The sequence below is a fragment of the Lissotriton vulgaris genome, chromosome 5, assembly GCF_964263255.1.
Source record: "Lissotriton vulgaris chromosome 5, aLisVul1.2, whole genome shotgun sequence".
Classification (NCBI taxonomy): Eukaryota; Metazoa; Chordata; class Amphibia; order Caudata; family Salamandridae; genus Lissotriton; species Lissotriton vulgaris.
The window spans coordinates 1,074,136,845-1,074,156,206 of NC_141693.1; the positions used below are offsets into that span (position 1 = coordinate 1,074,136,845).

At 42.7% G+C, this 19,362-nt stretch overlaps 1 protein-coding gene across 1 annotated transcript in view; it reads left to right on the top strand.

Annotated features, from left to right (window-relative positions):
- Positions 1-19,362, top strand: part of SORCS3 (sortilin related VPS10 domain containing receptor 3) — a 1,546,015-nt gene that overhangs the window by 1,481,593 nt on the left and 45,060 nt on the right. The window contains exon 28 of the mRNA XM_086919577.1: positions 1,736-1,841. Coding sequence (XP_086775703.1) covers positions 1,736-1,841 — 106 coding nt within the window. The remainder of the gene's footprint in view (positions 1-1,735; positions 1,842-19,362) is intronic.

The following is a 19,362-nucleotide window of genomic DNA, read 5'->3' on the forward strand; positions in this document are numbered from 1 at the left end:
ACTTTGGCAGCAGAGACTTGGACTCTGTGTAGTCAGTTTAACAGGAATTCCGGTGCTCCTAGCAGGAGATCATTGCAGTAGTCTAACCTGCTTACAGTAACACTATGTAAATTAGAGATTTTGCAGTTGTAGGCAACAAAGGAAGGAGCTTCTGGAGACCCCGGAGTAGGAAAAAGCATGTGCCAGCAACTTTATTCACATTACACTCCATGGACAACTCGCTGCCAAATGTGACCCCCAAGTGTGGACTGACTCTGATTGTATCAGCTTTTTATCAATTGGTACTGGTCAGAAATACGACGGGGCTATAACAGGGACTATATTTGGAGAAAAGCACAATTACTGTTGTCCCCGTTCAATTTGAGCGAGCTAGAGTTTAGCCAGCTGATGATGAAAAGTGTTGACAGAAGCCTTCTGAGTTGAGTGTCAGCATAGTTGACTAATCCAATTGTATGGTTTTTTTATGAGTGTTACTGTGGCATGAGCCCTCGTATATATGTTGAAAAGAATTAGGATAAGAGCTCCATGTTTGATAGTCTTAAAATCTGAGTGGTACGGTGTAGGACCAACCATTTGACAAGGCTCTGACAAATAAGAGCGCATCTAGTTCAATATTATAACTGATACTCTGATTGAGGTAAATCAAGCCAGGAGTGTATTGTGGTTAACTGTTTCAAATGCAGCTGGGAGACCTAAATCAGGACCGCTGACTTGCCACCATCTACCAGCATCCTAAATTTGTCCAGCAGTAGGAAGTTGTCTGCTGTAGGGGATTGGGCACAGGTCACCTGCAAGGGGTTGGCCCCTGTACCACCGCGGTGCCGGAGGGGTAAGCTCTTGGGAACCCCCTCCAGCACTGTGAATGTGTGTCAGTCCCCTGTCCTGAGAGTTCTTGGCTGGGTCTAGAGCATGGGTTACCCTCCATGTACACTGCAGGGGGGTCTCCTCCCTTTCTCTTTACTATCCTGGCGCCAACAGTCTCTCTAATTTATAATGTAGTTCAACTGACTTTGACATACAAGTATCCACAAAGTTTATTTAACCGTAGATTAAAAAAAAATATTAATAATGATGTATGCACTGCTTCTTGCATCCACCCATGTCTATTATTCAGATAACAATGCCATCTCTGCACGTATCGCACACATCCTAATAACAATTGGTAAAAACATTCTCCAGAAGCATTTGGAACGACTTTCAATCAAATACACAGAACAAAATTTGTGCACAAGAAGAAGCAGTGCTTCCTTTTGACATTTTTTTTAGATTTGTACAGTCTTACATATAGGAAACACAGTATTTGTAAACTAAGTTGACTGTATTTGTTGAATAAGATTGTTTTTAATTGCTGCTGCACTGTAACAAAAAGTGTGAAGTTGAAAATGATGTATTGCTCTTTGCAGATGGTAGCTGATCTATCATCAATGTACGATAAGTTATTGTGTGATTAGCAAAACGCCTGAACAGTAAATCATAATATTCTTACAGGAAGCAAAAGGACACTCCCATACTGAGAAAAACAGTTGATTATCGTACACAATGTCATCCTCTAATATTCAGAAATTTGCTCAACCCACTGATGAGTGCTTCAGAGGCTGCTGCATTGTAAATGACCTACAATGTAATGAGTGCAAACCAAGGATACGTCCAGAAAATAACTTTATCCTGGCTTAAAAGCCTAATGTAAAGTGATTTGTTAACAAAATATAACTAAGTGATTCATTTTGCCTTGCAGCACCACTGGTGGACTCCAGCTCAGGACACAGCAGCTCTGCGATGCTCATGCTTTTGTCGGTGGTGTTTGTTGGCTTGGCGGTTTTTCTAATCTATAAATTTAAGAGGTAGGTGAGAACGCCTTTGTTCAGTTGATATAGCGTAAAAATGCAGGGCTGCTGTAAAGTGATGAGTGTGTACAAATTAGATTCCCATGAAAGTTTGCTTGAGCTTGTGTGTCTCATCATCGCCAACAGAGCTATCTGCATGCTAACTGCATTGTTTGTAAGCTGCAAAATAAACAGGTTAACCCTTTCGTCGTGGGGCTAATTCCCCCGCAGTGCTGGGGAGAGGGGGGCCACGTGCAGCGCCACGGTGCTCCTGACGAGCTCAGCTCGTCAGGCTGCACCGTGGCACTGTGCTCATGATGAGCTCAGCTCGTCACCACCATGCCCGATTCTGTGGAACGCTCCGCACAGCAGGGTAATTAGCCCCGTGTGAGCACCGCAGCGGTCATGATGAGCTCAGATCCTCATGAGCACAGCGCCACTGTGCCTCATGACGAGCATGAGCATGCAAGGAGTTAAAAACATGACAAGCAGTCAAACAAGCATTGAAAAAGTATCCCGTCCTTGCGTCTGATTAGTATTCCCAAGGTTGCCGTAAGCTATAAGGAAATAGCCATAGGTTCAAATGGCAGCTAAGACTGAAGCAGCTGGTGCAGTAGACATCTCACAGGTCCAGAAAATGCCCACTCCACTGACTGCAGGAATGAGAGGTACACCCCGGTGACCAGTTCCTCATGCTTCAAGTGGCCTTTAACAAGAAATAGTCAAAAGGCGTCTGGCTTCGACAAAGACTGACTTCACGTAGACTAATGTTCATGCTTTAAAGTTCATGCTTATACTCAGAATTAATGTATATATACATCAGACTGACATCATGCAGCACCCTTAGAAAAAAAATGTACCTAATGTTCTCTCCTAAATTTGTACCCACTAAGAAAGGGCTATTACCAGTCATTTAGGCATTTCAAGGTAATCCAAAACTTTGTACCAATTATTTGTTCAACACAATATTGTATATTTTTCAACAATTCAATATAAAAAAGATGTGTGTTAAAGTACCTCCTAACTTACATGATATGGTTATTGTAAGCCACAGAGGAGTTCCATAACTATAAAGTGAATAAGGCTAAAGGATGATTCCTTTATTAGGTTATATAAGTCCTAGGTGACCTTCAATATCATCATCATGTATGTCAGGGGGTGCATTAGCCCTTGTAATACATGGTCACACCATCACCTTTCACACAAACTACTTAAAACCTTGGTGCGTACCTCTTTCATATGAAAGAGAAAGCATATTTGAAAACAAAACATACAAATAAAACCTCTAATGCAAAATTAGACACATCAAAAACCTGCGATGTACTTATTGCAAACAGATATTCGAAACAGTTTAAATCAAGTCAGTTTTTTTTTTTAAAAAAAGCTGTATTTGCACGAGATGGGTAGAAACATGCAGAACTATTCTAGCTTTTCTCTATCTAAGGAGTGCAAAAAAAAAACAGATTTTCTGCTTGTCATTGTAAACTATTAAAATAGAGAAGAAGAAGGAAAAGCAATGTTCTGTTTTCCTTGCTGTAAACAACTGATTCAATTGTGATCTGTGACCTGACCTGCCTTTCACCTAGATTGCTGGCTCTGGTAGCCGGCAATGTGAGGTGAGAACTCGACTGTAATAACTTTTAATAGTCGACAATTCTTTGTAATCAGTGACAGAGTGTGTCACAAGTAGTTGAATATAAAGAAATTAGAGACTGACTTTCATACAGGGATTAAAGAATCCCATACATTATAAGAATTATTGCAACCAATTACTCGTTTGCTCATACGCCCCATTGTACATTAATGTATATAAAGTATTCAAGCTGTTATTTTTACTTCATGGTTTTGTAAAGCACAGATTATATTACTATATGAAAGAAAAGCTCTTTACAAAGGACTCTAGTACTAAGGATGTATTCCTCCGCAAGAAAACTCTTCTATTTCTGCAAAACACACTTTGTATTCAGGCACAGTGAGATTTGTTTAGTTTAATAAGACACTATTACAGATATGGAATATTTTCTTAAATGTGTTTAAATTGTGATTTTTATTCACAGGGATATTGGTTGTTGGATTGCTTTCCACCTGTTATCTTTGTCTACTCAAACTGACTGTACTTATGAACAATGGGGCAGATGTACAAGCCCCTTGCGCCACTTTTGTGTGACTTTTAACATGGGAAAAAATGATGCAAGGGGCTTGTACATCCGCCCCAAGGTATTTATATGCAACAAATGCCTTGGACGAAACAACACATCCCACGTCTCCTAGCAATGTCGGGGTGCAACACATCCCTGGCATACACAGAAATGCCTAAACATGAAAACGCGACTAAACATATTTTTTGTCATTTAAAGCGGTCTCCTTTCTTGGCACCATAACACTGTCATGAGGAAAGTCAGAATGTCTTTGCAAGAAAGCAAGATTCCCAGTTCCTTTGAAAATGCGACTAAACTATGTTTGCAGCACTGCTTAGAGGGGAAAAAATAGCTGAACATGCATTTTTGTTTAAGTTTGGCGACCCCAAGTTTTTTAAGAAAATAAAATTGAAGATATTGCGATATATATCTAAAACATGGTTGAAACTTAGGCGCTCCATAAAACCTGATAATTTCTGTGGTAGATCTCTACTCTGGAATTTACCTGGGTCCCCAAGCTGGCTTCTGGATGGTCTTGCAGCACCTCTTAGAGAGGCAGGATTAGAGGAGTGGGGGGATCTCTTTGTGGAGGGTAGCTGACTCCCATGGGAGGTGTTACTCTCTAGGATAGGGCCAGAGCTCTCCAAGTTTAAATACCTTCAAATACGTAGTTGGGCACTCTCACAAGTTCCTGCTAAGGGCCAATTTTAGTTAGGGGGTAATAGCAATATGGTCTCCCTCTTAATTGACAAGCCTCCAACAAAGAAAGAGGTTTCATTCTGGTACAACTTACTACTGGAGGAGGTTGATGGTGAGTTTCATCTGCCCGACACATTGTGGGGCGCACACATTACGAATCAAAATGTGGAGAATCTATGGTTTGAGTCCTTTAAGATCTTGTGAAATATAGTAAAACCATCGTGGCTACGTCGAAACCACCTTTTTACCCTACATAGGGCATACTACTCGCCCGAGAGACTCTCAAAGTTTTCAAAAAGTCCAGTGGTGGCATGCCCCAAATGTGGTCTGGGATCGGCTTCAGATCTACACATGTTTTATGATTGCCCTTTGTTACTTTCGTTTTGGAACGCGGTCTATCTTACACTCACTACTGCATTAGGTTCCCAAGTCCGGCCATGTCCCGCTCTTATAATTTTTGGGGTTGCATCAGAATTCCAGGGCTCTGCAAAGAACTTACTCTTCTTTGGAATCTTGTTGGCCAGACGGGAAATCTGTAAGAAGTGGAAAGACCTGCTACCCCCTTCCCTGCAGGACTGGCGTACGTCTGTGCTACAAACATAAAAAATTGACCTACAAAGATCGGGCAATCCAGATAAAAGAAACTTTTGGTCTTGACTACACTGGCCATAATTGAGCATGTAGACGTTTTTTTTTTTTTCCCCGAAGTCCAATGATTACGCTGTTCGGATATCTTTTTCTTTCACATTTGTATACCCAATAGGGCGGTTCGATACAGGATTGGGTATTTGACTGCTGCATACTACACTGACGGTTATCTTGATGTGGTGTTGTGGGAGCATATTGAAGTACTGACGGGCGAACCACCTCGTAACATCTAATGCCCATACCAGTTTAACTGTGACAGTACGCTTATCTCTACGCACTACTACTTAGATACCAAGGGCGGGAATGAGGATTAAAAAAAAAAAAAAAAAAGACACTATTACAGATATGGAATATTTTCTTAAATGTGTTTAAATTGTGATTTTTATTCACAGGGATATTGGTTGTTGGATTGCTTTCCACCTGTTATCTTTGTCTACTCAAACTGACTGTACTTATGAACGCCACTTTTGTGTGACTTTTAACATGGGAAAAGTGATGCAAGGGGCTTGTACATCTGCCCCACGGTATTTATATGCAACAAATGCCTTGGACGAAACAACAAATCCCACGTCTCCTAGCAATGTCGGGGTGCAACACATCCCTGGCATACACAGAAATGCCTATACATGAAAACGCGACTAAACATGTTTTTTGTCATTTAAAGCAGTCTCCTTTCTTGGCACCATAACACTGTCATGAGGAAAGTCAGAATGTCTTTGCAAGAAAGCAAGATTCCCAGTTCCTTCTCAAACCCGTAATCGCTATTACATTTTTTGTGCCTTCTATGCTGCCAACTACAGACTGATACATAGCCCCTTGGCAGTCACATTGAAAATACATTATTAACTGTCTGCAGATATATCTTCGCATTAACTTATATGCTTGGGACAGCCATTTGCAGTATGATGTTAATGAAGCTCAGCAGTAGATCAAAATCGAGTAGCAGTTTAACTGCACAATGCTTCTATCAATTTAAATTCTGTAAATGAGAGTTCTCTGTCAGATTGGGCAGTATTTTGCATGCTGTTAAAATGGAGGACTATGCGCGCTTTGTAAGCTGATTAGTTTCATGCATTTGGGTTATACAGGAATTTAATACTTCTCGCTTCTCTTGAAATGGAGAGGACAAGCATATCATTGCAAGGGTCATGAACAGGAAGGTTGTGAACATTTTATGGCCTTATCTAGGGATGAACAGTATTGGAACTTCTTGCAAAAATTGGCAGTGGTCCTTTCCATTCTCCGTGGCATTACTCCACCCTATCTTAAAGGCAGTAGAAAAGGGACAAACAATAGTAGAGCCTCCTCCAATATTGGGACTGTCACGTATAAGTGTTTAGGAAAAAAGTAGCAGATCAAACACTTAATCTAAGGTGAGTCAACGAATTTTCACAAAACTTGCATTCAAGGTAGGAAACCTCCAAACCTGTAATAAACACTTGAACTCAATGCACAGGCAACGTACCCTGTCAAAACCGCTCATGGTGATAGTCATATTACCATGCCACAATTGCATGCTCCAGCTTCTGTTAGGAAGTTGCTCTCTCTATTAAGTTCCTCCTCCCATGTGGAGGCAGCTACATCCACTGAGCCTTTTTCAAAGACAATCCTTGCATCATCTTACAAACAGTGTCATCCGCCACAAATGTGATGGGTCTCAAAGTTTCCACTAATTGTGGATGGAATATATTATAAAATCTTTAATTTAGCCCTCATTCTAAATAGCTTTACATATTATATTGATGCAGATATCGAATGGATTGACATGCAACAAACCTAATCATTACAGCATAACAACTTAATCCTTTGATCAATATATTTTGAATTTATTGAACATATCTCATACAGTGGAGCAGTCAGCTGGCGCCCACAACTTCTGCCTTTGTGAGCCTTTAGTTGGAGCAAACAGCGAGGGTGCCTCAGCATCACATAACTAAACTGGAGGCATGGGGGACCTTGAATTGACAATAAACCAAGTGGATAAAAATCGTGAAGTTAATGTTTAAAGTCATGTTCTCTTGATTCAAGGCAGCTAAGATGCCATGCCTGCAGGTCCGGACTCCCAATTTGTTCCACTCAGGCCTCACCTTTGTTCTGCGCAGGGACAGCAGTGCATACAATGTGCTCCAGGGATTCATTTGATTTGCGACACCCTCTACACGCAAGTTCGACTGACGGACGCCGCCATAAAGGTAGCTGTTTCAAGAAAAGCAACACACTCATCCAAAGGGATAAGAATCTTTGTTTTAGATGTAAGGAATAAGAGCAAATCAAGTGTGGCAGGGAAGGTGCCAGTTGATACGAATTGATTACTGCCCATGCGTGCTTCCTTTTAGCTTTGATCTTGCTGTCTAACAGTCTGGAGCATAGCTGGGTGCGCTTATTGATACTTACTTTGAAAGCTTGTTGCGCAGGATTGAGAGTCCAGAGATCATCTGCTGATATTTGTAACCCACATTACTTCCAACATTTCAGCTAAGTTGAGACTGTTTAGCTTTTTGGATTGCTTAGAGAGGCTGACTTGGAGAGTCGTGGTTTTCATGGAAATTTGTGACAATGTTTTGTTAGTGTGCCCCTTGAGTCAATATGGAATCTTAGGTACCTGTAAGTTTTGCCAACTGGAATTTGAACGTTTTTGTATGACCAGCCACCACTTCTGTACTGCTTCCTACCAAGTATGGGCACTTGGGTTTTCTTGAGATTTGCCGCCAATTAGTATGTGGTGGCATACATGTGAGGGGTGTTTAACAGCCATTGCAGTCTGACTCTTGTACGACTTAAAAGAGTGAGGTTGTCAGCATATTAGAGATTACAGATCTGTGCACCACCAATCCTGGGGGATGACTATTTATTGTGTCCAGGTCTGCTGAGAGGTTGGCTAGAAAATTATTAAAAGGCAGCAGGGCTAGCACACATCTGTTTCACTCCCCTTGTCATCTGGATTTTACTAGATAGGACAGAATCAGGGCCAATCTTAACTTGAATCCAGGTGTTGGTGTGAAGCTGAATGATTGACTTCAATAATGTGGCCGGTATTCGGCAATTGGATAGCTTCGCCAAAAGAGACTCCCTGGGTATGTGGCCAAAAGCAGCGTTAAAGTCCACAAAGCAGCAGAAGAGTGCTGTGACAGATGCAATCGCTTTATTGATGAGAATGGATAAAGCTAGGAAGTTGGTCAGTATGCCTTAGGTTGCCATGAACCCCGTTTGATTCTTAGGTAGCAGTCCTTTTGAGTCAGCCCAACTCTTCAGGTCTTCCAGCATCAAGCTGGCGAGAAGCTTTGCCTCATTATTCAAAAGTGCTATCAGCCTTTAGTTACTTGGTGCTGATTTTGAGCCAGATTTAAGAATAGGTTGAATGAATACACTGCGCCAAGAGTCTGGTATGATTGAACTCCATAATGAGTAATCAAACAGGCTGACTAACTGCTTGGACCAGTAGGGTATGTTCTTTTTGGATGGGGCCTGTGGCTGGCTGTTTAGGCGTGGAGCTTCGTCCCATCTGGCTTTAGATAGAGTTTTGGCCAACTTTGTTGGAGAGAGGGAGACTTCTTTCATTGAGTTTTCCAGCAAGCCTTGAGGGATGTCCTACCTTTTCTGGGGAGGTATTGTTGCTGGTAATGCCTTCCACTCTTGCCCCTGGAAGTGACTGGCAAGGAAGGTAACTAAGTCATTCTCAGCGATATTTGCACTTCCCATGCTGCAGTTTCCATCAGATTGGTTGTTTACTAACTCCCAGACTTTTCTGGGATTCCATCTCTTGCTTGTGTGAAGGAAGGAGCTCCAGAGGTGTTAATGTTGTTTTTGTTTATTGATTCGACATGCCCGTCTGTAATTCATTTGAGCAGATTTGTAGCTCTTCAATAAGGAATACGATTCTGGATGTCTCCTGGCTGCCCTGAGAGAGGCGTTTCTGATGTTCGCTAGTGCTCTCCTCTGAGGGGAAAGTGAATCCTTAAATGGTTTAAACCAACTAAATGCTGTGGTGGCAGGTTAAATTGCTTCTAAGGTGATCACAGAAAATTGCCCAGTCATTTACTAGGGAGATTGACCGCTGGTTGAGCTGTGTTATTAATTGCTAACATTCTCACATGATAGTTGTACTGATGACATCGGACCATCTTAGATGTTTTAGGTTCTCGGAGTGTATTCCCATATTAGTAGGTTGGGTAGATTCATGATGTTCTAACCTCAATGGGATGGTAGTGACCCGAGGTCGATGATTGCTTTCCGAGCGTGTTATGATACTGTAATTTTCTATGTATGGAAGTAGCTTCGAGTTACCGATAGAATAGTCGAGATAGTCAACTAAAAGTCGAGATGTGGCCATTTGTCCTGTGGAAACATCCCATTCAGGGCAATAAAGCCTGCATTATAGTGTTGTGGGACCCAGTCTTCCCCTAGGCTACATCATTTTTGATTTAAGGGTTTTGCCTGTGTCTTTAATTCTGTCGAAGAGGTTAAGTTAAATTCCCCGGTGAGGAAGCAGTCTGCGTGTCGAATATCCCCTGCCAAGTCACACAGAACGGTGGTTAAGTAGTCGAACTGGGACCTTTTTGTTCTAGAATTCGGATTAATATAGGCATTGAGAAGTAGCATGGCACACTTTGGTCTCCACAAGATGATTTTGATTCTTAGGAGCCAGTTTAACTGAAAATCTAGTGTTTCATTTGGGCCTTTAAATCTGGTGGTGGTGCATATTTACAAACCCCCCTTGGGCCTACCAAATTTCTGGTCTCTTACAGCTGGCTTCCAGTGTTCAAGGTAAACGTTTAAATTATGTTTTTGTGTGGCCCAGGTTATTTTGTGATGGAGGCAGCTAATGTTCCAAGAACATATGGTTCATGGGTTTCGCTGGGGCGTGGTGATAGAGGATTCGGAGTGTAAATGGAACCCGTTGTTATTAATCATTTTATTGAAAATGACCTGATGTGGAGGCTGTGCGTTATGTCAAGACTGTCTTTTGGTGCACAAAGCAGCTGATAGCCAATCCCAGTCTTGCTCTGGATTTGATGTGAAGGGGGTGGCCCAAGAAGGTGCTTTAGTGACCGTCTTGCCTTGGGCGTTTTTTAGAATTGCATACAGCTTAAGCCTTTTTTCAACTGGGGACCGGCAAGCAGTTTGCGGCAAGAGTAGTGGAAGTGCCAGTGCAGGGTGCGGGGTACCTCGGTTTATGAAAGGGGTGGAATTTGGTGCCTCATTGGCAGAAAAGTTCAGAGCTAGTTAAGAGGGCGCGATCCCAAGTATTGAATTTAATGTTACCTGGGTAGCATCTGACAGTTGTGAGGTCCTTGGAGGGAGGAATTCAATAAACTTAATGTCACTGGAAGCTAGAGCATCAAAACCTGTATTTGCCTTAATTTAATGATGTTACACCTTTTAGGAATATTGTGCTGGCCTTTTGATTGGAATTCAGGAATAAGAAGAATATTGGAGGAATCACTAACTGGTTCCTGTTTCCGGTTGTTTAAGGTGTCTGTGTCAGATTTGTCCGCTATAGAGCCGTGTAGGGTTCTGTTGCAGGACACATGGTTTGCTGTGGACGCAGACTGTCCCGTCAAACATTCACCCAGTGGCCAGCACTGATTATTGAAGGTGACGTTTAATTGGTTGGATCCAATGCTGGTAGTAACGGGCTGTGCTTGAAGATGTATGAAATAAGGTGGAACAGACGGTGTTTCAGTTTCAGTTGTTATTTCAAGTTGCTGACGACCAGCAACTTTGTCTGTTTCTTTGGTGGTTCATTGCTTTTAATTGTATCGGCCTTGTCTTTTAATATTGAGACCAATCTCGTTGGGCTGGAGGGGCAGATGTGGTAGGGTGATTGGGGTATTTGGCAGGATGTGGGTTAGTTGGCAAAGAGCGCTTTTGAGGAGCCTCGCTGAGCATCATATGGGAAACTGGCCACGTGCATGCAATTGCTTGCGGTGGCAGCAGTTGGTGTTTGTGTATGCTGGATTTGGGGGTGCTCCTTAGTGGGATTTAGTGCTTCCTCAAGGTTTTTGGAAATTTCAGAAATGTTATAGACGGATGTACTCGGCAGGTGCGACTGTCCCACCCTGCCTGGGGTAAGGTTTGAAGCATGATCATGAAACTGTTACTGTAGTTTGAAGAGTTTGCAACAAATGAGGCCATACAGACGATGATAAGGCAAATGTGGAGTCTTTTGTGCTTGTGACTGGCTTCCAGTAGGGGACTTTAGTTGAGTCAGTAATAAGGGAAGATGACCCTAGAAGCGATTGGTCATTTACATCTCTATCGGTTTGCTGCTGTGGAGGAGCTGTCACTGTGGATGTATAGATTATTTGGGCCTAAGGCAAAAGCAATTTAATTTTTCCCTTTGCTGTTCCTGCCCACTGAGCGACAAGGGTACTGGGAGGGCCCGGAGTGAAAGACGATGGTATCGAATAATCTGGTGGGTTTGAACACACAGGTAGTTGTTGTGGGTTCGTGTAAGAGTGGTCTAAATGAGTCAGTAAAATAGTGGAAGAAGATCCAGTGGCTTTATTTGATGCTTGTTTAATCAGGGAATATGGTTGATGTGGGTCCAGAAGTGAGGGTGGCAGGGGTTGAGGCCCTGTTGAAAGACCTGAAGGCAAACTTTGAACTTTCTCCACTGGACTATTACTAAGGCCGGCCCCCAAGAGCTCATTTTCTGGATTTGGAGGAGTTGCACTGTGGCCTTGATTGGTATTTGCTGTGGGCTTCCCTTTGGAACATCTGGACTGGGGCTGGGGGCTAATCTCTTCGCCCCTACAGGAGTATAGTAAGCTAAAAAGAAAGGGGCTAGTGAAGAGGAGGTGCCATGCTCATGGAGGCACATGCCCGTACCAATAATGTGACCATGTGGAGGAGAGTATAATGGGTACAGAGTAGGCGAGAACAAGGGAGATTTGGGGGTGTAGTTGCGTTGCCGGCATGGCCTTAGATCTTGACCTTAACTTCTTTTGCTTTGGAGTATGAAAGGTTTTTCTAACTCAGCCAGATCTCATCCCATTAGGAGAATAGTTGCCCTTTGAAGAAACTGCCTCTCACTGCTTCTCTACTGGGTGGCTTGTCCAGTAGGCTAACCTGCGATCCAGAGGGAAGCCCAGCACCGGGGGCCTGCACTACCAGGACTTCACTTGCAGATGTTGAAGGTAGTAAGGGTAGGGATGATTAGGGATGAGGAGGTGCGGCCCGTTTAATCTGATGGGGACTCCCATATGCCATGGCCCATACTGCTACCTGTCCCAATTAAGCAGCACTGTGAAGGGGAAGGACAAGTCCTTGAGGCTCCAAGGAGACACAACGGCTGCCAGAAAGGTGGTTCAAGGGGTGAAACTGTAGCACAGAGGGGGGAAGTGCCGGAGGCCGGACCAGGGAGGGCCCCCTGGGTGAGCAGGGCATGCCTAGGATTCATCCTGAAGCCACACACAGCACTAGCCGGACTCCTCTGTAGGTCTTTCCGAGGGGCTCACTCTTCGAAGCTGCTGACTACAGCAGCTGTGCTCACCTCTCCGTTCAATCAATCACCCACCACCACTCCTCCTGTGCTCCACTGGAGTTCTGGCGGGGAAAGAGAAGGTTGGCACCTTGGCTGCTGCTACTGACTCTCAGTAACATAACATAACATAACATAACATAACAACTGGTTGCGGTTGCAGCTGCTTGCGGGTGATTGTGGGCTCTGCTGGCTTTGCAGGCTGGAAGGCGGGCTGGAATACAGCTTTGTGGCGGGCAGGTGGCAGCTAGCAGTGGATTACTTTTTGTTGCCAGCTAACACAAAGAGTCCCAGTCCGCTGCACCACAACTCACTGTTCTGCCCTGAAGGTGTGAGGTTTTGTGGCATGCCTCCCACTCCACCGCTCAGCTGCTGCCTGACTCCTTCTCCGGCCAGATCACCTCATTGCACCAATGGGCTTAAATGCTTTTAACGTACAAAGGCATAGCAAATTCAAAGATAAATATGTTCAAAAGAACAACTCTTCAACAACATTTAGTGTAGGGTAGGATGGGCCTTCTCTTCATAAGATATTTTATTATGTACACCAGACAAGGGCATACTTCACCCTCACTGCAGTTTCTGTTCCTTGCCCTTAGATAACAATATGTGTTTTGGGATTTTGCACTAATCTGACAGTCTTTGCCTGTCAATGAGTGGTTTCTCTTGGCCAAAGGTTGGGCTGCATACTCTATAACACAGCAAGGGATACTTTTATACATCTGTAGTTGGGCTTTGCAGTGTTGCTTTTTTACTTTTTCTTACAGGTAAAGGGTGCTGAAACTGTTGCTGCCTTCACTATCAAGATGTCTCCTTGAAGTTTTCATTCCGTTTTTTGGTCTCAGTGTCTAAGCTGTCTGTTGCCCAAACCTATTGTTTGCACAATAGACAGAGTGGGGATGGGGCTCACATGCGTGTCAGGGTGCTTGCACAAGCATGTGTCTCAATGCATGTGTCATGACACAATGTCGACATGTGCATTCTGAGGCATGCTTGAGCCAGCATCATGAGCCATAGTGGCCATCTTCTAGTCAATTTCCTTCACTAGCATAACCATTTCAAGATACCCAGAGATGCCTGCACTTTGTGTCTTTATGCATGCATCCGTAATTCAGTGAAAACAAGCATACCAAAGTCAATAGCATAGCTATTTAAAACTGAGACATATTAGCTTTGCTGTTGATCCTTTACTGAAGTGAAGATTTGACGTGTCGCTCTCGTGCTCTATGTCCAACTCTCTTTTGGTTTGCTTCCACTCTCACCACAGAGCGAGGGGGGTTTCTATACCTTAATCTTCAGGTGCAATCACTGGTTGCATGGGCCTTTTTGATTGTTGACAAGGCGAAGTAAGGAGCAATCATATACATCAGTCCAATAAATTGTAAATTACTTTACTGCAATCAATAAAGAGAGGTAGAGTGAGTTAAGAGTTTTTTTTCAATATCTCAGTTTCATAATATTATTCAACAAGAATTAGTCTTCAAGCATCAAAATTAGAAATTAAGATAATCCAATAATTGATATTTTCAAAATTAGGTAAAATAATATTTTAGTCAGATTAATATTAAGTATTGTCAAATATGCAACAAGTGTGTTCCATGAAGGAAGTTGCCAAATCTAAATATTTTTGAATATTAGGAAAATAAGGTGTCACTTCACTTACTCCATAAAGAGTTCTGATGAGATAAGCGATGCACAACAATAAAGCCTTTGCATAATAAGACGGAAACTGTTCTCAGCTCAAAAATCAGCAGACAATCAATCCAAGTAAGTAAGGCAGCCTCACATGAAGAACAATACCAGCAACTCAAAGGTGAGTTTCCAGTCAGAGATTCGAAGGAGAATATCAAGTCACTACTCTAGTAACACTTACCTATACGAACACATAATATTCTATGTTGCAATATTATTTTCGTTCGTCATCAGCAATCTCATAGAATTTTGGTAAACTCCTAGAAAAAGGCAAACTCTCTATTTTCTTAGACTGGAACAATAGTCTTTAAACACAAGACCTTCAAAAGTTACATTGTTTGCATACTTTTATCCATATTGATCTTCACGTCACTCATTCTTCCTGCTGCCTCCTCTACTCCAGGTGAGAACATGATTATCAGCTGACTAATATAAAACAAGAGCCTATTATTTAACTAACAGAAGGCTTCTGGAAAATATCTGCAGAAAAGAGAGAAAAACATATTTTTCAAACCACAGCTCAACATAAATGCCTTTGAATGCTCTAGCAATATTTTGAGTTAAAATGGAATTGACAGCTAGGCTAACTTAAATCAACACTTATTTATTTCACTTACAGCTTATCGTTAAATATGAATGCCTACTTATAAATCGTTATGTTTAGTATATGCGCCATTGCACATTATTGATAAAAAGCATTTTGTTACTGAATACATTTCACTCTTGCACCCCCTTCAACAAACTCAAAATCGTTTTTCACTGGAAGCATGGCATGGTAATAGGAAAAGAAATGAAGGAACAAATTATTGTTGAAGGAGCATGGTGGAAGGTTTGCTCCACTTTCGAACTCTACAGCAACAAAGGACAGAAGACTTAAAATAACAAGCTATGGATGAACAAAATTACAAGAGTGTTCAGCATGGCAGCATACAACATGTCTACTATATGTTTACCTTAGTTGATTGAGGTCAAGGGCAACTATAATAATTCTACATTCATTATGGGGAAGGGAGGTGTTGCCTGATTGTGACGAAAAGTTCAAAGATTATTTGAATTAGTCTTGGGCAGTTAGTTGCCTGTGTGAAAGTTGTATGAAAAGTATGTCTTCAAATACAAAAGTCACACAAGATGTTTGCTCGATATACTGGTGGTCATCTGTGTGACAACTGTTTGTGAAGCATGCCTTTGGTAACAAACGGCATATGAAGAACATCGTTAATGTATTGGGCAATCATCTGCATCAACGTCTACACTAGGTATGTCTTGGGGGTACAAGAATCAAGCCAGATACATGCTCAATATTTTTGGGAATTGTTTGTCTGTCATTTGCTACTCTTACCAGTCTCACACGTGGAAAAATCATGTGAAAAACATACATGTAAGAAAAAATGTAAAATTATGCGAAATGCTGTAAACCCATTAATTTTGATTTATGCAAGATGAGCCCCATAAAAGAAGTGCCCAGGCCTACGACTGAATCAGAATTGTTTTCTAGACGTCAAATGCCATGCCTTGCCCATTCATGGCAGAAAACAACTTCTCATGTTGAATTGAGCTATATCAAGGTTGAAGTAATACCTTACGTCAACCCCTTTCCTCAGAATTTCCAACTTATTTTATTTGATTGTATTACCTTTTACATTTTTATGTTTTTATCGTTATGCTGTTTCTATATAACACATTCTTGCCAAGTACTTGGCCTTCTAGCACTTTGGTGCAGAGCTTGTCTGCAGTTGAGGGTTTGTCCCTGGAGGGGGCTCATTTAGAGATGTCCCTGAACTTGCTCTGCACTAATGTGTCCTTGTGGTGTGAAATAAGTGTAGGGTTGTCTCGTTGGATGGGGTACATTGGGTGGCTGGGTCTTCTAATCTGCCATCCAAATAACCTGTAGAAGTTTGGGTGGCCTATGCAGTTTGTATTACTGCATGAGTGGGGGTGTATCTTGCAAGGGTCTCCATCAAACTTAAGCAAGAAGCTTGGGGACCCGTTGGGGGTCCGCACTGCACACAATGTTTACTGACTTTCTTTTTCTTTGGTGGATGATAGTGCTGTGATGGTTGAGGGGCAGTGAACGTTGCTGATAAATGACCTTCCGCTAAGGAAAGGCATATTAGTAGAGTAGCTTGATGTTGTACTTAGATATATGGCCCCCTCTCTTTCCCAAAAGTCTGGTTCTGGGTCTCCCATCTTTGATGTGATAATCTGATTTAGTTCTTGATTGTAAACTGTATCTGGGAGAATGTGCAGTTTATAGCTATACAATTCAGCGAGGCCTTCTACACAGTGGCGTCACTAGGGGGGTGCGGGGGTGCGGACAGCACCGGGTGACACCTTTAAATGGGGTGACACCAAAATGCTAAATATTACTTTTCCCAATACTAAGGAATCCTAATCTGCCGAAGGCCCACATCCTAATTTTTACCAAAAAATGTCCCAAAGGGCCAAACTTTAAAAGCAGTCTTTCACTCCCTCACTATTGTAGTGTAGCGGTCTAGCTTCCCGCAATCACGTGACCCAGGTGAGGTATCGCGAGGGGGCGTGATGCGGGGGTCGTGCAGATTGTACCAGAGACTGCGAGTGTACTGCCCGGCTCTCCCCTATGCAGAAGCATCTACTAATAAATAAATATAAAGTTAACATGCCCCGTAGTCTGGGACTCTACGTCCTTCAAGTTCTGTATCGTGGAGCCCTGTTCCTTCAACTCCACCATGGCGACGTTGAGGCAGCGATGCAGGCTGACGGCGGACAGGTAGGGTAGAGCCGGCGTTGTTCAGACTGTGACACCAGGCAACACGGTGCACTGCTTTTGCGCTCCTCCGTGTCCCCGCTACGAGCTGCCACCCTCCTGCTGTGAGGCTTCAGGAGACTTCCTTTCCACCTCGTCAGCTCTTGTGTCTCCTTCGTGTTGCGAGCCAGCCAAGTTGGCATGGGCCACCGAGGAACTGCAGTAATACAATTTCACTACTAAGACAGCACTTTGCTAACCAGGCCTGCTGGCCAAGGTGGGGGCCTCCAATCGATGTAATGGCCCCTCTCTGGGAGCAGGGCGATTATTTGTAGCACTGGGTACCACTCTGGCTTTATGAGGAGGTAGGAAAATGAAGCAGCTGTATTATTAACAGGAGAAAACACCAATCCCCATGTGTCACGTTGCACCATCTTGTCCGGGCCTCCTTGACCACGCGTGTGTGCAGGGTTCACGCACACAGTTGATAAAATGGTAACTGTGTGCCTTCTCGAGAAAGCCCAGCACCCTCCCATCTATTGCTAAGGGACTATACTTTTGTGAAAAAAATACTGTTAAGTGGCACGGAGCATTGTCACGGATGTACGTCATTTTATTAATTGAATACATTATATGGGTGTTTTTGCTAGTTTTAGAAGGTGTAATTTGGGTGATTTTGTGCGTGTTTTACGATTCCTAGGGGTTTAGTCTCCGAAAAGATCTAACTTCTCATGGCAGCAATATTTATTGTTGAACACAGACGGTCCAACCGAGGGTTTCATGTCTTGAATAGAAGCCAAAGGGGGGGGAGCTGAACTATTTAACAGGTGATCGTCCCCTCGGGGATTGGAGGTCGCTGCTACCAGACTGAGGTCGGTATGCCCACTGCAACGGGATCCTGCGGCCCGGCCATACCCAGGAGGCAGTCCTTACTGGACAGCTGGCACACGCCTGAGGAACCACCAGACCAAGAGTGATTCTGAGGGGGTGACACCATGAGTTACGCACTGGGTGACACCAACCCAAGTGACGCCGCTGCTTCTGCACAAGTAGAATTGCACGATTTAGAGTGTGGTACGAGAATATCTGGTAAAATATTGGTTCCTAAATACCGTTTACAGAAATATCACCCATTGTATTTAACATTTTACAATGTACACCCAGTGGGACAATATTTTAGTAAACAATATTCAAGTTACAATATTTTTATCAATGATTTTTTGATATACAACCGGTTGTAGCAGTTAACTTGTGAAAGAATCAAGTCACGCAGCAGGGCCAAGAATTTGCAAAATAATTTGTTTAGAGTTCTTCACTATGAAATGTCTGGTCTGGATTTTCTGAGAGTCTGCAAAGTACTGAAGGTTGACCAATTCCGACTTACGAATAAAAGCCACTCCTGATCCTAATTCTCTGGATCAAAGTCATACAACAGGCACATCAAGGAGAAACCGTTCAAGTTGAAAAGAGAAGGCTAATGCTAATTCCCAAGTAATGTAGTTTGGTAGTACGATGTCAACCCCTTTCAAGAGCAGAAATAATTATTCCTAATGACATACCTTGATTGTCGGAGATATGTATTTGCATTTGCTCTAGTTCCTCCCAACGGCCATACAGTGACCAAAATATTGTTCTAGCTGCTTCCTGGTCGCGGTACTTGTGTGGACGTCAGGCAAGGCCAAGAGTCTTGTGGCATCCATGCAGTCCGTCTCAATTGGTTATGTTTTCTGATACTGTCTTGGCGGGCCAACAATCAACATGGAAGCTGATGTTGGATTGCGCATTGTTAGAAATGCAGTAAACTACTGGAATTCCACTGTGAGGTTCGTAGAGATGCTATCAGGCTGCTAGACAATTTGAAATATTGTAGTATTAACACTACAGCATATTATATGGTCTTGAGACTGCAGAATTATTTTCTTATTCGCAAATCAAGTATGGATCAGAATACAAATAATATATAGATAAAAAGTGCAGCAAAATGTGGGAATTCGTGTACCAAGAACGAGTAATCTAGTCTACTTTAACGTTTCTCAGGGGCGTAACAATTTCAAAATATATAAGAATGAAGGTGGATGATCTATGTATACACGATGCCCTTGCAATTATTTTTTATATACATGAAGACAGCTTCCAGGTCCTAAATCTAAACAC